Raw genomic sequence first — 21432 nt, forward strand, 5'->3', positions numbered from 1 at the left:
TATCGTAATAGGTAGCTTGGCCTTGCAATGACATAAAGGGCACACATAGTCCCAGAATGAGTTGATTTCACATTGAAAGAACATTTTAATTTATTTCTATCAAAAGAATTTATTGTTTTATTTGTGCTGTGTAATATAATAATTTTTGAGGTGGCGGAAATTTTTATATTTTAATATATAAAGTGATGCGCGTTGTATTGTAAATTATCGTGTAATGACATTTTCCTCTATGTGAATATAGGTGTGCCTTGATTGGCAGAGTTACGATCACAGAGTACAGATTACAGATTGGACCCGTTACATTCCCCATCCTGGTATCGTCCCTAATTTCGTACCTCAAATAATGCTTACAAAATCATTGTTGTTCCAAAAGAAAATTGTACTTATAAAATGTGGGAGATTATTCAAGCAAATAAGGTTTTATACATGTAGTAACTATTTTGTGACAACACCAATTTTCTACGTAAATGCAGGTATAGTAACATGTAAAATCACTACAAAAGTACAAGTCAGTCGTTAGAATGACCATTAACGAGTAGATGTACTAAAGTAAAATATGGATGAAATATTGTACATTAAGTCAGTAATCATAGAGTAGACCGTAAACACTTGTTTTTCAACCAATCAAAGTGTGTAAAGTATGATTCCACCTGCAGGAATGTAATACGAAGAGATTTTTCACACCAAGCTTGTTGTGAATCTGGGTCTGTTTGCCCTGATTCACGTTTGCCCTAGTACCAGTTCACCCTGGGTTCATTTGCCCTGTTTTTTATTCTATTTTGTTGTCTTGATGTTAAATGTAAATTATTTGAATAAATATAAAAATAAGAAGATGTGGTATGATTGCCAATGAGACAACTCTCCACAAGAGACCAAAAGACACAGAAATCAACAACTATAGGTCACTGTACGGCCTTCAAAAATGGGTAAAACCATACTGCAATGTCAGCTATAAAAAGTGTTTGAAAGTTTGTTGAAAAATTTTGCTAAATATTTATGTTTGTAATGCTGTTACAATGTACCAGATAATTATTTTTCTTAGATTTGCACTAAACATGCTAAAGTGCACAGGAATGCAAGACATTTTATATATTAAAACAACTCAATTAAAATATTCTATGAAAACAAAATACTAAGAAGACACATTCCCTCAGCCATTCACTCTACATTTCTACACAATGATTTACTACATAAAACAAATTTGAGATCATAGAACATGTAGAAGCCAAGCTACAAAAGAATTTCCCATTCATGTACATAATTGTTTTTACTCATTCCAAGCTGACTACATGTAGTTTATTTTTTAAAAGACTGTTTTAAGTTTTCGTTATTAATCCACCAAAGACAATTAATATAACAATCAGTGAGATCAAAGATATCATAAATATACTAATCAGCATTCTAAATTATAATCAACATTCATTTAAAGTATGAATGAATCTTTATTGCATAAGCATAAACATGCTATGGCAAAATTAACAACATATATTACATAACATAAAACATGAATAGACAGCAGAGAACAACAGTATAATACAATGACATATAAAGTTATGAGACTATATTAGATCGAATATTCCATGCAGCTTTTACATAATTACATAATTTGATCGTAAGAGACTTACTAGAAGCTTGTAGTATATTTAATAGTTTGCCATTATTAGGCCAAGAACAATAATACTTTGGTAAAAATTGTGTTCGTACAGATCTATAAGCTGGACAAACAAGAACAAAATGGTATTCATCTTCAATAACACACATTTTACAACATTCACATAAACGATTTTTCTCTAGAAATATTATTATAACGACCAACTTCAATATTTAACTTTAATGTTCCACTACGTAACTTTGTTAGCAGACTAACATTATTGCTATAAGAAAGATATTTTTCAATATAAAAAGTTAATTTAAATCTACAATAAAAAGACAGTTTACTACATTCCTGAATAGTTGTTGACCAATTCTGCAAGTATTGATCCTTAATACGAGTTTTAATATTATTTATACATATTGTGCTAGCATCTTGATTTAGCCATACATAATTTAACCCAAGATCATATAATATATCCCGTATATTTGAGGACCAGTTTACATAACCATTGACAGCATCGTCATACAAGAGTTTATACACATCGTATACAACTTTTGGTTTATTTGTAATAAAATGTAACCAATATTTCAATATTTTTTGTTTTCTAACAATAAAAAGAGGTAAATGGCCAAGTTCGCCATATAAAAAACATGTTGGTACATTTCGACCCAATTGTAACACAAATCTACAAAAACGGTTATGGATAAGTTCGATATCTTTAGCACGATGGAAACCCCATATTTCTGATGCATAGCCTAAGACGGATCCGACCATACTGTCGAAAAGAAACATCTGTTCTTCTCGAGTGATAAAGAATTGTTTGAGAGAGTTCATTAGAGATGACATGGCTCTAGATCCTTGTTGTGCTAAACGTTTTTGAGTATGTAAAAACTTTCCGTTGTAATGTAATAATATACCAAGGTACACATATGAATTAACAACTTGCAGTTCCTTGTTTTCATAGAAAAAATGAGTGTCTACTGGTCTAAATCCATTTCTAAATACCACTACTTTGGTTTTATCAGCGTTTACTTCGATATTCCATTTATTGCAGTAAAGTAAAAGTTTATCAAATAAGTGTTGCAGAACAGTCGGTGTTTTTCCAAATAAAACGGTGTCGTCAGCAAAAAGTATCAGATATATAAGAATTCCATTCAAAGATATGACATCTTCGTTTACATCAGTGGAGATATCTTGAATAATGTCATTTATAAAAAATAAGAAAAGTAAGGGAGATAAGGGCTCGCCTTGTTTTACACCAAGATGGTTATCAAACGCCTCTGATAGTACCCCACCAGACCACACACGTAAACGCACAGATGAATAAATAGAATTTACCATTGATACGAATTTACTGCTAACTCCAGATTTGAGAAGTTTGTATATCAAAATTCTTCTGTCCACCTTATCAAACGCCCTTCTGAAGTCTACGAAACCACAGTATAACTTTGATTTATGCTGAAGAGTATGTGAAATAATTCCATGCAGAGTAAATATAGCGTCAACAGTCGAACGTCCTGGCTGGAATCCAAATTGGTTGTCTATTATATGATTTTCGTCCTGAGACCACGATAACAAATGGTCAGTTAGAATACTAGTGAACAACTTCGAAAGGATGCTTACTAATATTATAGGTCTATAATTAATCGGATTCGTAAGATCACCACTTTTAGGAACAGGAATAACTAAGCATTCAGTCCAATTTTCTGGATATATTCCGATAGCAAAGATCGAGTTGAACAAAGTTTTTAAAATAGGTGCGAAAAATAATGGACATGACGAAAACATCTCACCTACAATTTCATCGTTACCTGCACTTTTTCCGGATTTAAGTCTCTTTAGTGCTTTAATAACTTCGTCTTCGGAAATGTCTGTATCTAGTAAGTCTATATTTACACCATCAAAATAAGTGTTATTTAAAAGATCTAATACTGTATCAGATAGCTCGGGTGGGTTCATACCAAGAACATTTTCAAAATAATTAAACATTTCTTCGTTGTCCACTACACACTTTGATTTGTTTTTTGGCTTTAAGGTTGACCAAAATTTTTTTGGATTGGTTTTTGCAATACTACAAAGTTCCAGACCTTTTTTCCTCTTATAATTATACTAGGCTTTTCGCTTCACTTTATTGTAAGAATTTCTAGCAATCACGTATTCACTCCTGTTTGCATCTGTCTGGTGACGTATAAAAAAGTTTCTCGTGACATGAAATCTTTTTCGGGCGTTTTTGCAATTTTCATCAAACCATTCATTATTCGGACGATTTTGGCGATCTATGTTTTTATGAATAGAAACTGATTATCCAAACACTTTGAAAGCGCTATCGTAAATAATACGAGTTATCTCCCTTACAGCGTTATGTATGTCGACATCTGATGTAATATTATTCACAACTGACAATAGTTTTTCTCTATGAGGTTGTAAAATTTGTGCATATTCATCATTTTTATTTGTTTCCCATTTAATGTAATTGCGTGTTGTAGTATTTGTTCTCTTTTGACATATAGTGGAAAAGTTCAGTTCAAAAAATATAGGCATGTGATCTGAGAACTCATTCATTTCTAGAACTTCAAAGTCACTAATAATACCATAATTGTTCGGAGACACAAGAAGATAATCGTTGACACTCGTCCCTTTACTATAACAAAACGTGAATTTACCATTCGTATCGCCACCGAGTCTACCGTTAGCTATAGTTAATCCCGTGTTGTAGCACACCTGTAATAATTTACGTCCAAAGGTGTTTACAACTTTATCCATTGAGCATCGATCAGAAATAATGGGGTTTTCAAAATGATTTACACTCGTTACAAATTTATCTAATTGATCATTATATAAAACGTCACTCACTTCACCAATGCGACTGTTAAAATCTCCGCATATCAAAACAATGCCCTTTTCACTATAATCTAAAACAATACTTTCAATAATCTCATGAAAATCAATATCACAAATATTATAATATTTCGATTTCTCGTGTGGAATGTAAGAAAAAAAAACAAAGACATCTTTAGTTGTATTGAAAAATGTGTGCTCAAATTTTAAAAGTAAAATACCATGGTTGACTTCTTTTTCAACAAAAATACCTTTACATAATTGTTGTTCACAATATACAGCTAAACCACCTTCATTTCTGGTACCAATATTTTTATTTCTACAAAGACAAGTTATTTTTCAAACCCTTCAATGTTTATAAAGTTATTTTCTTGTAACCATGTTTCACTAAAAAATAAAATGTTATATTTGTCTATTAGATTCAGAAAGTTATTATCATTATAAACTGATGTAAGGCCATTGATATTCCAACATTAACATTTTAATGTCTCAGAAAGTTCCCTGGAAATGTCCTATGGTTTATATTCTTTACCACCAACAAATATGCGGTCTTTAACGAAATACGCCTTGTTCGCGCAACTCCTTAAGTAAAAGGTAATTTTTCCTTCCTCCGTATCTGGATTTCTTTAGGCAATTGTTCCGAGACGCCAAATTTCGAACCTTTCAAATTTTTTGCGTTTTTCTTTACCAAATCCCTACTTTCAAATGTTGAGAATTTTACTAAAATTGGACGTGTCTTTTCACCCTTTTTGCCTAATCGATGAGCATCTGAAATAACCACTTTCGTAGCAGCACCGTCTATTTTCATGTTATTTTCACAAAAACTGCCAATAATTTCAGAACAAATTTCCTCCTCAGTTTCTTTAATATTATAGAAGATTAAGTTATTTTGCATCGACTTCATTTGGATATCAATCAATTTTAAGTTTGTTGTTTTCTTTCTTCATGTTGTCGACGGACGCAATTATTTGTCTACAGAATTTTTTTTCCCGCTTACAGATTTCATTTGTTTCGATACTTTATCAAGTTCGGACTTAAAAGATTCAACTTTATCGAAATTGTTACTGATAAGCTGCGTCGATTTTTCAACTTGTTCCAAACGGTCGTCCATGACTTTGGCATTTACTTCTAGTTTTACAACTTTAGCATTCAAAGAAGTAACTAAGGAGTCTATTTTGTCAAGTTTATTAAGTTTATTTTCAAATGTATCCATTCTCTGAAATAACTCATCAACCCAGACTGGACGTTGTTGGGATGTGTATTGCATGACTGGCGATGAATGTTGTACCTGTTGCATAGGATATATTGCACCGGAGTTCGGAGTAGAGCATAGCTGTTGATTTTGTAGTTGAAACATCGGGTTAGGACTAGGCGAGTACATTAAGTTTGTATCTTGAGTAAAATGTTGCTGTTTCATATTGTTCATATTGCTCATTAAACTTGGATTGTCAAATAAAGGGTATGTGTGATTGTTTACATTCGTTATGTCGCCTGTGTACAGCTCACCTTTGTTTACATTTGTCGAACTGAGTATGTCCTTTTTTTTACTTTTCTTTTTGGATGGCTTTTTTTCTATTAAGTCATTTACAACACTATTGTCACTACTATTACTTCTGTTTGACCTTCTTCTTACTCCCTTTCTAGGCATATTTCCACACAAAAACTAGAAATTTCATTATCACTACTAATTCACTACTGACCACTGTCCGCCATGTTTTCTCTTAATTCCGTAATTCTGAAGTAATTCTGAAGAAGACATATGTTACAATGAAGCCAATTAATGCTAAAAAACAAGCCATTAATTTAAAAATTATTTCCATGTTTTTTTCATGACTTTTTGAGAAATATATATTTTCTTTAATAATTACCATATAAATATCTGAATAAGTCTATAAAACCTTAATACCATTAATATCATATGTTTTTTATAAAAGAAGGGCGAAAGAACCCAGGATGAACAGACTCAGGTCGAACATGTTATTGGGGCAAACAGAACAAACAGAGGATGTCCTGCTCAACTGGAGTATAGGGTATCAATAGTTCCTAAATAAATCTATATTCATATGCATAGTTAACATTTCAATAGGTTTAATAATGAGGTTCATTGGTTGGTAGATCTACAAAGTTAGACTGTTAAATTTGAGGTTGAAAAGAAAACAGTAGATCTAGAGGAATATGTGGTTGACAGGTCTACAGTTGACAAGTAGACAGTATCCTTTTTTTTTAAATTTCAATTACCAACTCATACTATAATTTTAGATCATACATATCATAAAGGAGCAAACAGTATCCTGCATTTGTGTAAATTTATCTGATGTAAAAATATCATGAAAATAATACAAACTTTTTGCTCTTTCACTGGTAATACCTGATCACCTACCTCATATAATTATTCATAAAGGTAATAAGTTTCTGAATTTAAATTCTGCTAATCTTTCTTATTGGCATAATAAACTTATTGATAAAGGCTATGATAATACTGTTGTTGTTTAATCATTGCATCAGATTAAGTTTTTTCTCGCCTTGACGGAGTCAAAAAGCGAGACATAGGTATGCTGTTTCCTGCGTCAGCGGCGACGTCAACAATGTATTAGTTTGTGATTAGGTCTAATTCATTGTGAACCACTAGTGGCAGGTCAATGATATTTGGTATGCAGTTGTATTAGCATTGGCACATCTCATTACCATGGAGATTATTTGGCCCCGCCCCCTCAGTCAAGGTCTATTGACTTTGAAACTTTTCATAGTTTACATGTATTAGTTTGTGATTAGGTGAATTTATGGGGAACCACTAGTGGTAGGTCAATGATATTTGGTATGCAGTTGTATAAGCATTGGCATATCTCATTTCCATGGAGATTATTTGGCTCCGCCCCCTTAGTCATGGTTTATAGACTTTGGAAATTTTGCTGAGTTAACATGTATTAGTTTGTGATTAGGTCAGTTCAAGGGGAACCATTAGTGGTAGGCAAATGTTAATTAGTGTTCAGTTGTATAAGCATTAGCACATCTCATTTCCATGGAGAATATTTGGCCCTGCCCCCTCAGTCATGGTCTATTTACTTTGAAACTTTTGCTTAGTTTACGTGTATTAGTTTGTGATTAGATCAGTTTAAGATGAACTGCTAATATTAAGTCAATGATATTTGGTATGCAAATTTATTGGCATTTGCAAGTTTCGTTTCCATGGAGATTATATAGCCCCACCCCTGATCATGGTTCATTGACTTTGAATCTTTTACATAGTTTACAAGTTAATGTTTGTGTTTAGGTTTGTTTAAAGGGAACGACTTATAATAAGTCAATGGTATTTGGTATGCAGTTGTATTAGCATTGGCACATCTCATTTCCATGGAGATTGTTTAGCATCTGTACCTTCAGTCATGGTTCATTGACTTTGAATATTTGCATAACTTACATGTTAAAGTAATGCTATTTTAATTTCAACATTTGCATTATCAAAATTACAAAAAAGGCGAGACATATCTCTGTGATAACAGTTTATTTAATTTACTATTTAAATATGGGCCTTAGTGGCCTATTGGTTTAATAAGAAACTACTGTATGACTAGCCTGTAAACACTGAGGTTGTGAGTTCAATCCCTGCATGTGGCAGGTGCGTTTGACTGCAATCTTAATTGACTAGGATTGTCAGTTTCCCTACCGAAGGTCGTTGGTTCTCTCTGGGCACTCCTGTTTCCTCCACCAATAAAATCTGACTGCCATGAAATAGCCAATAGTGCTGAAAGTGGCAATAAACACCAATTAATCAATCAATACTATTTGAAATAAAACTAAAAAAAGGCAAAAGGTTTCTGTTAAATGTATTTGCTACATGTCCTAAAAATGGGACAATTTAGAGCCTGACATATTGTATACAAAGACTTATCTATTGTTGGAAATCATACATGCCATCAGAGACATATAATACAAGAGATTGGCAACTAGATGAGATCTTGGGATGTCACACAGCCCTCATAATTTCATTTATATTGGTAAACATGGAAAAGTACATATACAAAATTCTCATTTTCTTTAAAATCACAACAAATATTTAGATAAATTCATTCATTTATAACATCATATTTGTATTATCAAAACAAAAGAGAGGTATCATCATATCAATCCTACGCATCTTTCTGTGACTTCCTTGAATCTTTAATATCTTCATGTAAAATTTTTACTTTTATTGTTCATAAAATCTTTATTTTAAAAGATACATGTTTCAAACATTTCAAACCATATGAAGAGGAATTCTGAAAATGAGAAAAATATGAAAGAGAAAGAATATGTCTGTGTATGAAAAAGTAGTTTGAAAAAAAATTTGCAGGGATACATAATATACACCTATAATTTGTTTAACTTTTTTCAGATATCTGGCTACTGGTAGTTATGTAAAGATTATCTGATATAATTAATTAAGTTTCCGTCCTAATAAACCTTGAATTTAAAGGAAATTAATTTAATCACACATATTATATTGGATAAATATATGTTTCAGAGCCACATATTGGACATTTGTACACAGCTGTTTTAGCAGATGCTGTTGCTAGGTGGCATGAATTGAAGGGAGGTAATGTCATTTTTACCACTGGAACAGATGAACATGGATTAAAAGTAAGTTGTCTAAAGATAGATGAAATACGAATAACTGGTAGTAGTATAAAAAAACTGCATTCTGTTAAAGATGTTAACTGATTGACTTTCAATTTTACAATCTGTATATTTAAGAAATGGGGTGTAAAAACTTTGACCGAAGACATACTAGAAATGTGCACATGATCAATGCTTTCACAACAGAATAAAATGACTAAAAGTGAAAGGAGAATTCAATTCTTATAATTATGACCCTGCCATAGCGAAGGGGGCATTAAGGTTTACCCTTGTCCGTCCATACGTACGTCCCGAAATTGGTTTCCATTCTCTAACTTTAGTTTGCCTCAACCAAATGTTATGTAACTTATACACAATGCTTATTACCAAAAAACTCAGATCAAGTTTCAAATTTGGGTGGCGTCACTTTTACCAGTCTGGAGTTGAGCCCCTATTTAAAGTTATAGACAGGCTGGGGCATCATCTGTGTCCCATGGACACATTCTCCATTTATTTTGTTTTAATACTTAAACCCGGAAATTACAGGTAAAATCAAGCCCTGTATATATGTTTTGTTTTTACAATGCTTATTCAGAAGGCTTTGCCCAATCACAATACCAATTCCTAAAAAAGTTTAAACAAATTGCAGTTTGAAACATCTCTACAAACTGATCAACTAGTTTAGCTCATTGCTTCAGTGAAAGGTTGTTAGTATAATGTAAAAGTAAAGCTTACCATCAAAATCCAGGTATTTAACGTCTGTGTGATAAAATTATTAAAAAAATACCACCTACATTGTACTTTATTATAAGGGATACTGTACAAAAAGGTTGACTTGGATATGAACATTTCTTTCTTATTGACATTAGTTTTTATCAATGGAAAATTCAAAATAGAATTCTCTAGGACCTAAAAACATTAAGAGATTTAAATCAAAATGTCATAAACTGTTTTGAAAAATGACATCATTATTGTAAAACACACCAACCTTTATATTACAGATACAACAGGCAGCTGAAAAATTTGGTTTATCTCCAGAGCAACACTGCACAAATATTTCACAGAAATTCAGGGTTTGTATACACATAAATATAGATTAATGGCATTTTGGTTTTTAATACTGACTTTATCGGCAAGAATATCAAAGGGCAATGCTAGGGCAGGCTGACATTTGATATGATAAAGTCTGTATCAAAAGATACAATGCCATCATTCTTTTTATCTGTAATTTGTCTGAATATTGTGGAATATTTGTTGTTTGAGAATATGAAAAAATTATAATAGTTACAAAATATACTGATGGTTGTGCAGTTGTATGAATGAATTTTCATGAATTTCATTGATAATTAATTTGGATGGCCATGAAGCTGTGGCATTGCTACAGTTGTACATGATGTCATTGCCTTATATTTGTAAGTATCAGGTCCTCAGGAACCTGATGTTCAGTGGTTGTCGTTTGTTGATGTGGTTCATAAGTGTTTCTCGTTTTTTTATATAGATTAGACCATTGGTTTTCCTGTTTTAATGGTTTTACACTAGTCATTTTTGGGGCCCTTTATAGCTTGCTGTTCAGTGTGAGCCAAGGCTCCATGTTGAAGGCCGTACTTTGACCTATAATGGTTTACTTTTACAAATTGTGACTTGGATGTAGAGTTGTCTCATTGGCACTCATACCACATCTTCTTATATCTGTCCATCATCTACACAAATATTTGGCAGTACGATCAAAGAGAAAATCTACAAATTACTGAATAAATATTTTATGCATTTTCTTTGCAATTTTGACTGATTAATACTAGGTATATGTAATTCAAATGTTAGAATCAGACTTGCAAAATGAATATTTGAAGGCACTTGAGACATGTGAGATACTATAAGGAACTTAAAATACTCAGTTGTGGATATTCTTGTCAAATATTCCGAAAGATCTGTTCACATTATTTTAGTCTTTCATGACTTGGTGATTATCGCAATAATAAGAACTTACATTCTGATATCTGATACAAATATCTGTTTGCAGATTTTCCTGAAATCACAATAATTAATCTTACATTTTTGTCCATTCTTCAAAAATTGCAATAATAAGTGCATGCTATAATTACTAATCTTACAGTATTAAAATTCAGTGGCATATTTTTTTTTAGGATTTATTCAGTGTAACAGATATTAAGTATACAGACTTCATCAGAACTACAGAAAATAGACATAAGGAAGTTGTCAGTCATTTCTGGGTAGGTAGTGTTACAGTAAGAACCAGTAGTCTATGTAAATATTCTTTGCAGCTAATGAATATCAGAGTGTTAATAAAACTACAATATGAAAATAAGAAGATTAGGTATTTTTCCCAATGAGACAAATCTCCACCTGAGACCAATTGAAAAAGTTAACAACTGTAGGTCACCGTACAAGACCTTTTCAAGCCAAAAACAAAGAAAATATGAACACAAAAGGAATGTGAAGTATATATTATATATTAATTTGCACTTTTTTCTTTTTCATTATTCTAACAACAGTTTTGATAAAGCACAAACATATAAACTCCATACAATTAAATGTCAGAATAGTACTTGCTGTGATGCCAGTCAATTGTATTATAGGAATATTCACTCCTGATATTTGAAATAACAGCATTTTCATAAATGTCAATTTTTTAAACAGACAATGCATAATCAATCAAAATAATAGAAAATAAAAGTAGGTACAAAATGCTCAGCTTTAAGGTACAAGCAATAAAAAAATGGATTTTTTGATAGGAATAAGATGATTTTTTTGCCATATGAAATGCATTGGAAAAATTTAATGTTAAACTGAATGAAAAATCAAGTGTTTAACTGCTATTAAGGAATGAAGTGGATACTGCACAAAACTTTTATTATAAATTAACTATAAAAAAATCCAGAGATGGGACAAAATATTTAGGAGAGCCTGTTTTCTCTCCTAAGGTTGGTGGTTACATTTGAATACTTTGACTTCCTCCACCAATAAAAACTGGCAGTTAAGATAAGGGCTTAGGCCATATGTAGCTGAAAGTAATGTTACACCAACAAACAAAGTAACAAATGATTAAGAGGAGTTGAAATGTGAGAAGCTAACACCCCTAAAAGTTATTATTTTTTTCTACAGCAAACCCTTATAAAGAATGGTTATATTTACAAAGGTGTTTATGAAGGATGGTATTCTGTGGCAGATGAGGCGTATTTATCAGAAAAAGAAGTTATTGATATAGTTGATAAAGATGGGAACAAAATTAAGGTAAGATGGCATGGTTGTGTAAAGTTTTACATTAAGTGATTATATTTGATAATATACTTAAAAGGCTATTTACAATGAACATAGTGAATAATGACCTGTCAATATGTGGAAAAGTAAGCTCTAAAAGCAGAAGTTGTTTGAAAAATCATGACAATGCTATAAGATAAGATAATCTTTATTTCAGACTCAAAAGGTTTATATATATATATATACAAAATATTCTGTTTAAACAGGATACAATGTTAAAATATTTGCAGTATTAATTATAGTTAAAAATTTAGATATAACTCATTGTACCACACTTTTAACAATGTTGAAGAATACAATATTACACTTCTGAGAATTGTATTAACTAAATGATTTTCAGATATTTTTAAGCGATTTAACAAGCTAAACATTGACTTTCGCATAACTTCCTTGAATGACATAGCTTCATTTATGATAAACATATTACTCGCACTATATCTATATTAATATCCCATTATTATTCTGAAAGCATTATTATATATTACTCACATTTTATTTAAAGTGGCAGACTTACATTTAGACCATAAAGATACACAATAGACATTCATACAATAAGGCTAAAAAGTTTAATCTTAATACCTTTAGAACATTTATTAAATTTTTGCTACATCATATTAACTTTCCTGCATAAACTTTGGTATTGTTCTTTTATGTCACAATCATCATATAAATCATTACAAACCATATGCCCAAGATATTTAGATTCATGAACAAGTTCTAAGAAATTACCACATACATAAAATTTGGGCACATTGTAAATCTTCATATATAAGATGGATTTCTTGACACTAATTATATTAAACCTTATAACCATTCTTTTCTGGTAGCCTGTGTGTTCATCAGGAGGTGTTTTCACCAGAACAAAGGTTGTCCCTTTGTATTGACATTCATTCCATGTTTATGTTGTCCTTGCTTCCACTCAACCAAACATTACAGAGAACTTTACAATGCTGTTTACTGTGACTAAGCCATGCCTTTTGTATGTAGTAGATGTTTTTTACATTTAGTAATTGTTGTAAATATTTAGTATGGTAATATGTTTTTAGGTTGCCTATGACAGTAAGCATCCTGTAGTTTGGACCAAAGAAGATAATTATATGTTTAAATTATCAGCATTTAAAGATGGTTTGACAGAATGGCTTGATCGTGGAGGTATTTTTTTGCAAGTTTAAATGAAGAGAAAATTATAAAACAACTTGAACAATAAAAAGATATCTCACTTGTCTTATGTTACCGTTACTACAATATAAAATAAATGTCATGTAAATAAACAGTGTTGCTAATGCCTCTTTTGTATGACATCATGTATGCCCTGAAATTACTACTTCTTTTAAGGAAAAGTCCAAGAAATGTTATTAAGCTCATGAATTTAATGTAAAAGTTGTTATCTTTAAACTAAGCAATCATCTCTTCTTCAGTTGCAGCATATAACACAGATAACAAATTTCAGGTTTACAAGGATTTAAAAAGTTTGCTTTTCATTAACATTCCGTAGAATTGGAATAGGCATCTTTATGTTAATTTTCATTACTATAAATCATGGGTTATGATAATGAATTTTTCTCACAGTAAAATCTTGATATTTTGAAAATAACGGAAACCCAATTTGACAGCTTTTGTGATTAAGGAAAATTCATAATAAAATTTTGAGCTAAAGCTTTGATATGCTGAAATTAGATAACAGCTGTTTAAGTCCAAGTTTAACTTTCCACATGATATCTGATACATATATCTGTATGCAATTTTTCCTGAAATCTCATTTAATCTAAAATTTTGGTTGATCATGTCGAAATCGCATTAATAAATGCTTGTAATAATTTCTGAATTTCAGTATTATTCACACCATGACCTCCCAGTTGTTAGACACTGTGTGAAAATGTAAGGTGTGAATTGTCAATCCTCTATTGAATAACCTTCTTTGAAAAGAATAAGGTGAATCTATTCCTCAGCGTAATTCATTAACGATTTTTCATATTGTTTTTTGATATTCTATTTCAGTAATCCATCCACAGAAATTTGAAGTCATGATCAGACAGTGGGTTGATGACTTGGAGGATTTATCAGTATCTCGACAAAGGAACCGATTGACTTGGGGTATACCTGTGCCTGGTGATGATACACAAACGGTAAGCAACCAAACTAATATATAGTGTACTATGTATGCTGTGTAACAAAGTATACATTATTATGATGTTGTACCTTTTCAATGCATTAAACAATTTCTAATAAATAATGATGCAAACAAGGAGGAAAAACAACTGATATAATATTATGTTAAAGAGATAATTGGAATTTCACGCTTACAGACTTTGGGAATTTTTTCCTACCTTTAAATTTTGTCATTCGTTAATAGTTTTAAAGAGATTGTGATCTTTTTTAACTGGATTTCCGAATGAAAAATTGGTTATTGATTTGGGGATGTACGGCTGGAGGGGTGGGCGGTCATCCAGTCGGGCGGGCGGGGAGGCTGCCAAAGAGTGCATGCATTTACTCATGAACCGTTCAACCAAAGCTTTTCAAATTTTAATATGTTGTTACTGACGACAAAATGGAGGTCAAGTTCGATATTGACAATTTTCACTTTCACCGTTCAGGAGTTATGGTTCTTGAAAGATTGAAAAATGGTGTTTCCAGTCGTGTCCTTGCTTTAACTCATGAACCATTCAACTAAAGCTTTTAAAATTTTAATATGTTGTTACTGATGACAAAATGGAAGTCAAGTCTGATCTTGACGATTTTCACTTTCACCGTTCAGGAGTTGTGGTTCTTGAAAGATTGAAAAATGGTGTTTCTAGTCGTGTTTTTGCTTTAACTCCTGAACCATTCAACCAAAGCTTTTAAAATTTTAATATGTTGTTACTGATGACAAAATGGAGGTCAAGTTCAATATTGATGATTGTCACTTTTACCGTTCAGTAGTTATGGTCCTTGTGATATTGAAAAATGCCAGGACACAAATAAATGTTAAAAAATCCGGTTTGCTGTCACTCTGACAGCCTCTTGTTTATGTAATCAACTCATCTTTTTTATCTCAGCTTTTTCAAATTTTACAAAATTTTACACTAAAATTTAACAGAGAGAACATTTCTAGTGAAATAAACATTTACTTGTACATGTATTCAGAAAGGTGTAGAAAGCAATATGGGGTATACATCAATAAAACTTTTATAACAAGAAAAGACATCTAGGTGGTAACATATATGGTTTTGAACAACAGACAAATCTGTATACAATTTATCAACTTCTTAGACTAGAAAAAGTTCTGATAAAGGACAGTGAACTAGACTTAAAAAAAAAAAAAAAAAAATAATTTATTTTTTTTTACTTTTTTTTGTTTGTTACTTTTTCATTTCATTTAAAACATTTTTTCACGATTTTGGAGGGATAAAAAAGGGGTGCATATTATACACAACTGTGTACTTGTTCAAACAATTGATGAATTAAAGTTATTTGAACTATTAAGACATATATCAATTGTATTTTCTATTTGCCACAGATATATGTATGGTTAGATGCTTTAGTAAATTATCTAACTGTATCTGGTTATCCAAATGAATCACATGACTGGCCTCCTGATTGTCATGTGGTTGGAAAAGACATTTTAAGGTTAGTATTGTTGAAGAAGCTATATCCTGTGGATATGGTAAAAGTACCACTGTTAATATGGTATTTGTTTTCTCACTGATCTCCATTAAACCTCCCCCCCCCCCCTATATTAATTAATATGTTTAGAATAAATGTTCAGTATATACGATAAAAGGTTAAAGGTTGCAATTCTGTAAATATAGACAATGCAATTTCCCATAGGAACTCCCTTTGCGGCTAAAACTGTGCCACTTTTACTGTGAAGTTTCGTGAAAAACTATATCCCAGAACGGAAAGTTGATATGCACTACTATTTTATTCAAAGGTCAAAATATAGGGCTGTGCGGAATATTTTCAACATTTATATGCCCTGAACTTCTAAGAGTTTAAACTTATACTAAAAATCTATACTACCCCTACCTCCATTATTGGACCTCCTAAGAATTAAATTTTAGGCGCTACCATGTTTTCTATACTGGTAACATTCCCAAGTTATGTCTCTATGAGATGAAACACAGAGATCATATCTGGGAACCAGTACGTTAACAAATTAACATATCTATGAATATTATATATCTCCCCAAAAGAGGCGTGGCTTGTGAAACAGCTGTATGTACAAAGTGCAACCTAAAGTCTAGAAAGACATGAACAAATGTCTAAATAAGGGAAATATACATAAGTGAATTACAAACAACAATGAGCCACTGTAAAAATAATCTCAATGTTTTTCTATTTCTTTGGCATTTTAAATATTAAAGCTTAAATCATTTTACATAACACAGCTTAATCCCCATTTCTACAGTAAGTTAAGTATTGGAATTTATACTTTCAGATTTCATGCTATATATTGGCCAGCTTTTTTACTGGCAGCTGATCTACCACTTCCAAAAAGGATACAAAGCCATTCTCATTTCCTGGTGGATAATACTAAAGTAGGTTTTGTTTTTATGTGTGAGAGGTGTTCATTACTTAGAAGTGATTATTTGATTAATGTTTGCATACTGTTCAGTTCCATCTACAGACTCCTCAGAAAGTTGTTGCATGGGCTCTTTATCATACAGAGAGAGTAACACACTCTCTACAGAAGATATAAGATTTGACATCCCCATTCTAACTGTACATGGCTGCATATTTATACAACCTGCACAGTCAAGCAGACGCCCAACTGTAGCAATTGTTTTACTGCCTGAACGGGAATAGTCAAATGAAATCACTATATTTCTATACCCTTAATTATATAGAAGTGAAGGTAATGAAATAAAAGAAAATACAAGCAGGACATAAGCTTTAAAACCTAATCACTCTTCAAGATATATCTAAATATCTAAATGGTTAAACAATGTTAGTTTCAGTTATTCACTCTTTTTGTGTGTAGCAAACTTAAGTGGATGTTTTAACCTTGCTGTATGATTTTTTTTTATATTTAATAAAGTTTTAATCACTTGTTATTATTTTTACAAAGATCTTAAATTTTCATTTAAACCTGCTTTACAACTGATCAATGTTTTATTTTCAAAATAATTGTTATTAATTAATCATATTAAAAATCAGCTAGAACATGATTTGTCAAATTAGAAGATCAGTTGAGCAATAGAGTAGATCCACTTGTTCCTTTATATCAAAATGTGTCATGTTTTCAATTTATCCTTTGCTAGCTGATTGTTTTTAAATGTCAGTTGGTTAATATCCTTTGGCAAGTATTACATTGGCCCAAAGTGACAAGTGAGCTATTCTCATCACTTGGCGTCTGTTGTCCTTTGTCGTATATGTCGTCTTCCATCGTCGTATTCCATTGAATTTTACCAAAATCATCTCCTCTGAAACAACTGGTCCATTTGGAACCAAACTTGGTATCAATATTGGGGAATCAGTTTAAAATTTGTGTTGATTGATCCTACCTACCAACCAACTCCTTTTAAAAAAAAAACAGCCCAATCAACTCCCTTTAGTGCTCACTGTAAATGACATGTACCCAACATCTCTTTTTATACATATTAGATGTCTAATGAAGAAGGTCTGAATCTTTAAATGTTAAACAAACACTGAACATATAAAAGAAGTGAAAATAAATTCAGGGCTGATATGCATAAAACTACTTAAGTTAAGATTTGTTCCAAACTGACAGATTTTTCTACATGTCTTAAGATAGATTAGTACTACGATTGGATATCTTAACTTAAGTGGTTTTATGCATATCAGCCCTGTCCCTATACATAAATTAAAAGTGTCTATTTTTTTTGGTCCTTTTTGGTTGTCATATTGTTCAAAGTGCGAAATTTTTTAAATTGTGCCTACCACAGAGTACGTAAAATTAAATATACCATGAAAATGATATATACTTATCTTATACAGATGTCCAAAAGTAGAGGGAATGTCATAGATCCATTTGATAGAATCGACAGATACACCTCAGATGGATTACGTTATTTCTTGTTGAAAACTGGAGTACCACATGTAGATTGTAGTAAGTACTTAGTGGATAATTCTTTAACAAACACTGCATTGTACAAGAAGAAGTTTTATTTCTGTAGTACTATAGTACACCATGAAAGATATGTCATTTACATTAAGATATTCTTGTTTTAAGTAACTTTCCCCTTTGACCCCAAAATCAATAGGCTACCTATATTTTTCATCCGTATAAGTGCATTCCAATCAAGCAAGGGAAACTTAAGTTACCATCTGGAAATCATTTTTCCCAAATTTTTATATTTTTAGTAACAGTGACCTTGACCTATTGACCCCCAAATCAATATATGCTTCTTCCCCTTCCCTATTTCTCCTATCTGTATAAGTTGCATTCTAATCAAGTAAGAGACTCAAGAAATCATCCAGAAACGATTTGTTTCTGACACAGGGATAGAAGGACAGATGACCAAAAAGATAGACAGACAAATGGAAGGAAGAATGAATAAAGCAATTACTATAAGCTCCTGAAATTTTTTCAGGGAGCATGATTAGTTTAGTAAATGTAAGATAAATATATCAGTATAATGGCAACTTCTGATTACTGACTTCATAAACATTTGGGTTAACTTTACCTTTAAAAGTGGTCAGTTTTTATTTTTATTTAAATGAATGTTTGTTTAAAACAAAATATATGAAAAAAGTAAGATGTAAAATTATTTATGACCTCCATTTCATGGTAGATAATAATGTAGCAAAGATGTAAGGTCCTACTCAAAGGGCAATCTCAGTTATTAGCTTGAAACATTTTGATTCAGTAGAGACTGTAATTTTTTTTTATAAATTTGCCATAATTTTTAAACAGAATAAAAATGTTCACCCCAACTCCCCAAAGAATAAATAAATAAGTTAGTCATTGAAAAATTTGAAAAAAAAGACTTTATCCAAATCAATATTTAACTTTGTAAATTACAAGTTGAGTGAATATTTAACTTTGAAAGTTATAAGTTGAGAGCAATATTTAACTTTGAAAGTTTAGTAAATTAAGCAAATATGTATAAAAAGAAGCATATATTCAATTTGTTACTTATCATTTCAGATTACAGTGATCTTAAGGCATTAGATTGTCTGAACAATGATTTAGCAGATAAGCTAGGTAATCTGTTGAATAGATGTACCAGTCGGAAAATAAATGCAAACTTTCCTGATCTTTTTCCAGCTCTCAACCATGAAATTTTGGAAAGCAAGTTTTCTCGTGAAGATGTGAAAATGTACAAATCATTACAACAACTACCAGGTAAACTTAACTAAATTGATAAGAAGCAACAGCTAACCACAAGGTTACTTAAATGCTATATATTATGTAAAAAGATGGTGATTGTAAAATTTCATTGATCTGTAAATTGTTTGTTTTTTTTAAATTTCCTGACTAACACCACTATGTCAAACAGCACCAAACTTTTTTCAATCCTCCTCAGGGATAACTCAAATCAATTGACATGTCCTGGAAATCTTTACAGGTTGTCGAACATAATTGATTTGCTGCCTGTTTTGACTAAAAGTAGGTGGTCATCAGGGATTATATCAATGTATCAATATTGTACATAGGTATCATGTAAGCTATACTAACTCCTTTAAACCTCTAGGCGATCATATAAGGCTTACTTTACAGCTGATAGTAAATGCTTTTAAAAAAATTCAAATTTAAATGCATCCATACATTACTTTTAAGTGTTATTTATATTTTGTTTTGGTTCACAAAAAGAAAGATGCTAATTAAGATTCTTTTTTTTTCAGATATGGTTGATGAACATTTCAATGAGTATAACATATACAAAGTGATAGAATGTGTAATGTTATATATAAAATGGGCCAATAAACTTATAGCAGACAATAAACCATGGCAACTTAAGAAAAATGATGAGGATCTACATTTCTTAAAATGTCTCATACATGTAGTGATGGAAACATTACGAGTAAATGGCATCATTCTACAACCAATTGTGCCGAATTTAACAGATCAATTGTTACAAAGATTAGGAATTCCTAGCAATGAAAGAATGGTGAAAAATATTCACTTTGGAAGTAGAGAAATTAGTGAAAGAAGATTAGGAGAATCTCATGGGGTTTTGTATCCAAAAATAGTAACATCTAATAAACCATCTTGAAGATTGAGTCTTATTAATATTAAAACATGCCATTTTTGTATAAAAATAAGTAGATGTGTTATGATTGCCAATGAAACAGCTCTCCAACAGAGACCAAATGATGTTGAAGTTAAAGGTCACCATACGGCCTTCAACAATGAGCAAAACTCATACAGCATAGTTAGCTATAAAAGGCCCGAATTGGCAAATGTAAAACAATTCAAACAAGAAAACTAAAGACCTGATTTATGGACAAATCAATAAAAAAATAAACTGTTAACACTTAGATATGTGTCGCCTATAGGCAGAAAATTCCAAAAAAAGACAATCTGATGTAAAGCAACATAGCTAATTAATTCAAAGTCGCTGGACCATGACCTAGGGGGCAGGGCCTCGAAAAAGTCGTCAAATAGATTCTTTACTGATAGTAATGCAACTTTATAGAAAATATCATTGATCTTTCACAAGTAGTTTGTATCAAACTGACTTAAGCAAAAAACTTTAACAATTGTTGACGCATCCGCCACGGTCAGAAAAGCAACACCTATGCCATGCTTTCAGCAACTTTAGTTGCAGGCGAGACAAAAACAAATATGATATACAGCATTAGACAGCAACCATTGAATTAAAGGTTCCTGACTTAGGACAGGGACATACAGAATGTGGTGGGGTTAAACATGTTTGCAGGGGCCAAACCCTCACCCTAACCTGGGACAGTGGTGTAACAGCATACAACATAAGAACCAACTATAATCAAAGTACTTGTGAGTACTGGAAGGTAAAGATTGCTTTCATTTTGATATTGTGAATTTAAGATAAGATATTGAATTGTATTTAGCTAGGCAGATTATAAATTTGAGTTAAGAGTTATCTTACTTGGTTGATGATTGTTCATTTGTAGTTCAACCTATTTTTATAACATATTCATACGCCATGCATTACTTAGGTAATAATTTGTTTTTAAAGGTATAGTAATTCAAATACAAATCA

The 21432-nt window shown here is 31.5% G+C and overlaps 1 protein-coding gene across 1 annotated transcript; it reads left to right on the plus strand.

Moving 5' to 3' along the window:
• Nucleotides 1–296: 296 nt before the first annotated feature.
• Nucleotides 297–20470, plus strand: LOC127737784 (methionine--tRNA ligase, mitochondrial-like). The gene is made up of 12 exons (XM_052248703.1): nt 297–473; nt 8934–9049; nt 10027–10098; nt 11170–11256; nt 12149–12277; nt 13351–13456; nt 14303–14430; nt 15801–15910; nt 16722–16821; nt 18242–18353; nt 19395–19592; nt 20093–20470. The coding sequence occupies exons 1-12, from the start codon at nt 344–346 to the stop codon at nt 20461–20463; spliced, it is 1659 nt and encodes a 552-aa protein (XP_052104663.1). The 5' UTR covers nt 297–343; the 3' UTR covers nt 20464–20470.
• The last annotated feature ends 962 nt before the right edge of the window (nt 20471–21432 follow it).

This window comes from Mytilus californianus, unplaced genomic scaffold, assembly GCF_021869535.1.
Source record: "Mytilus californianus isolate M0D057914Y unplaced genomic scaffold, xbMytCali1.0.p SCAF_4, whole genome shotgun sequence".
Lineage (NCBI taxonomy): Eukaryota > Metazoa > Mollusca > Bivalvia > Mytilida > Mytilidae > Mytilus > Mytilus californianus.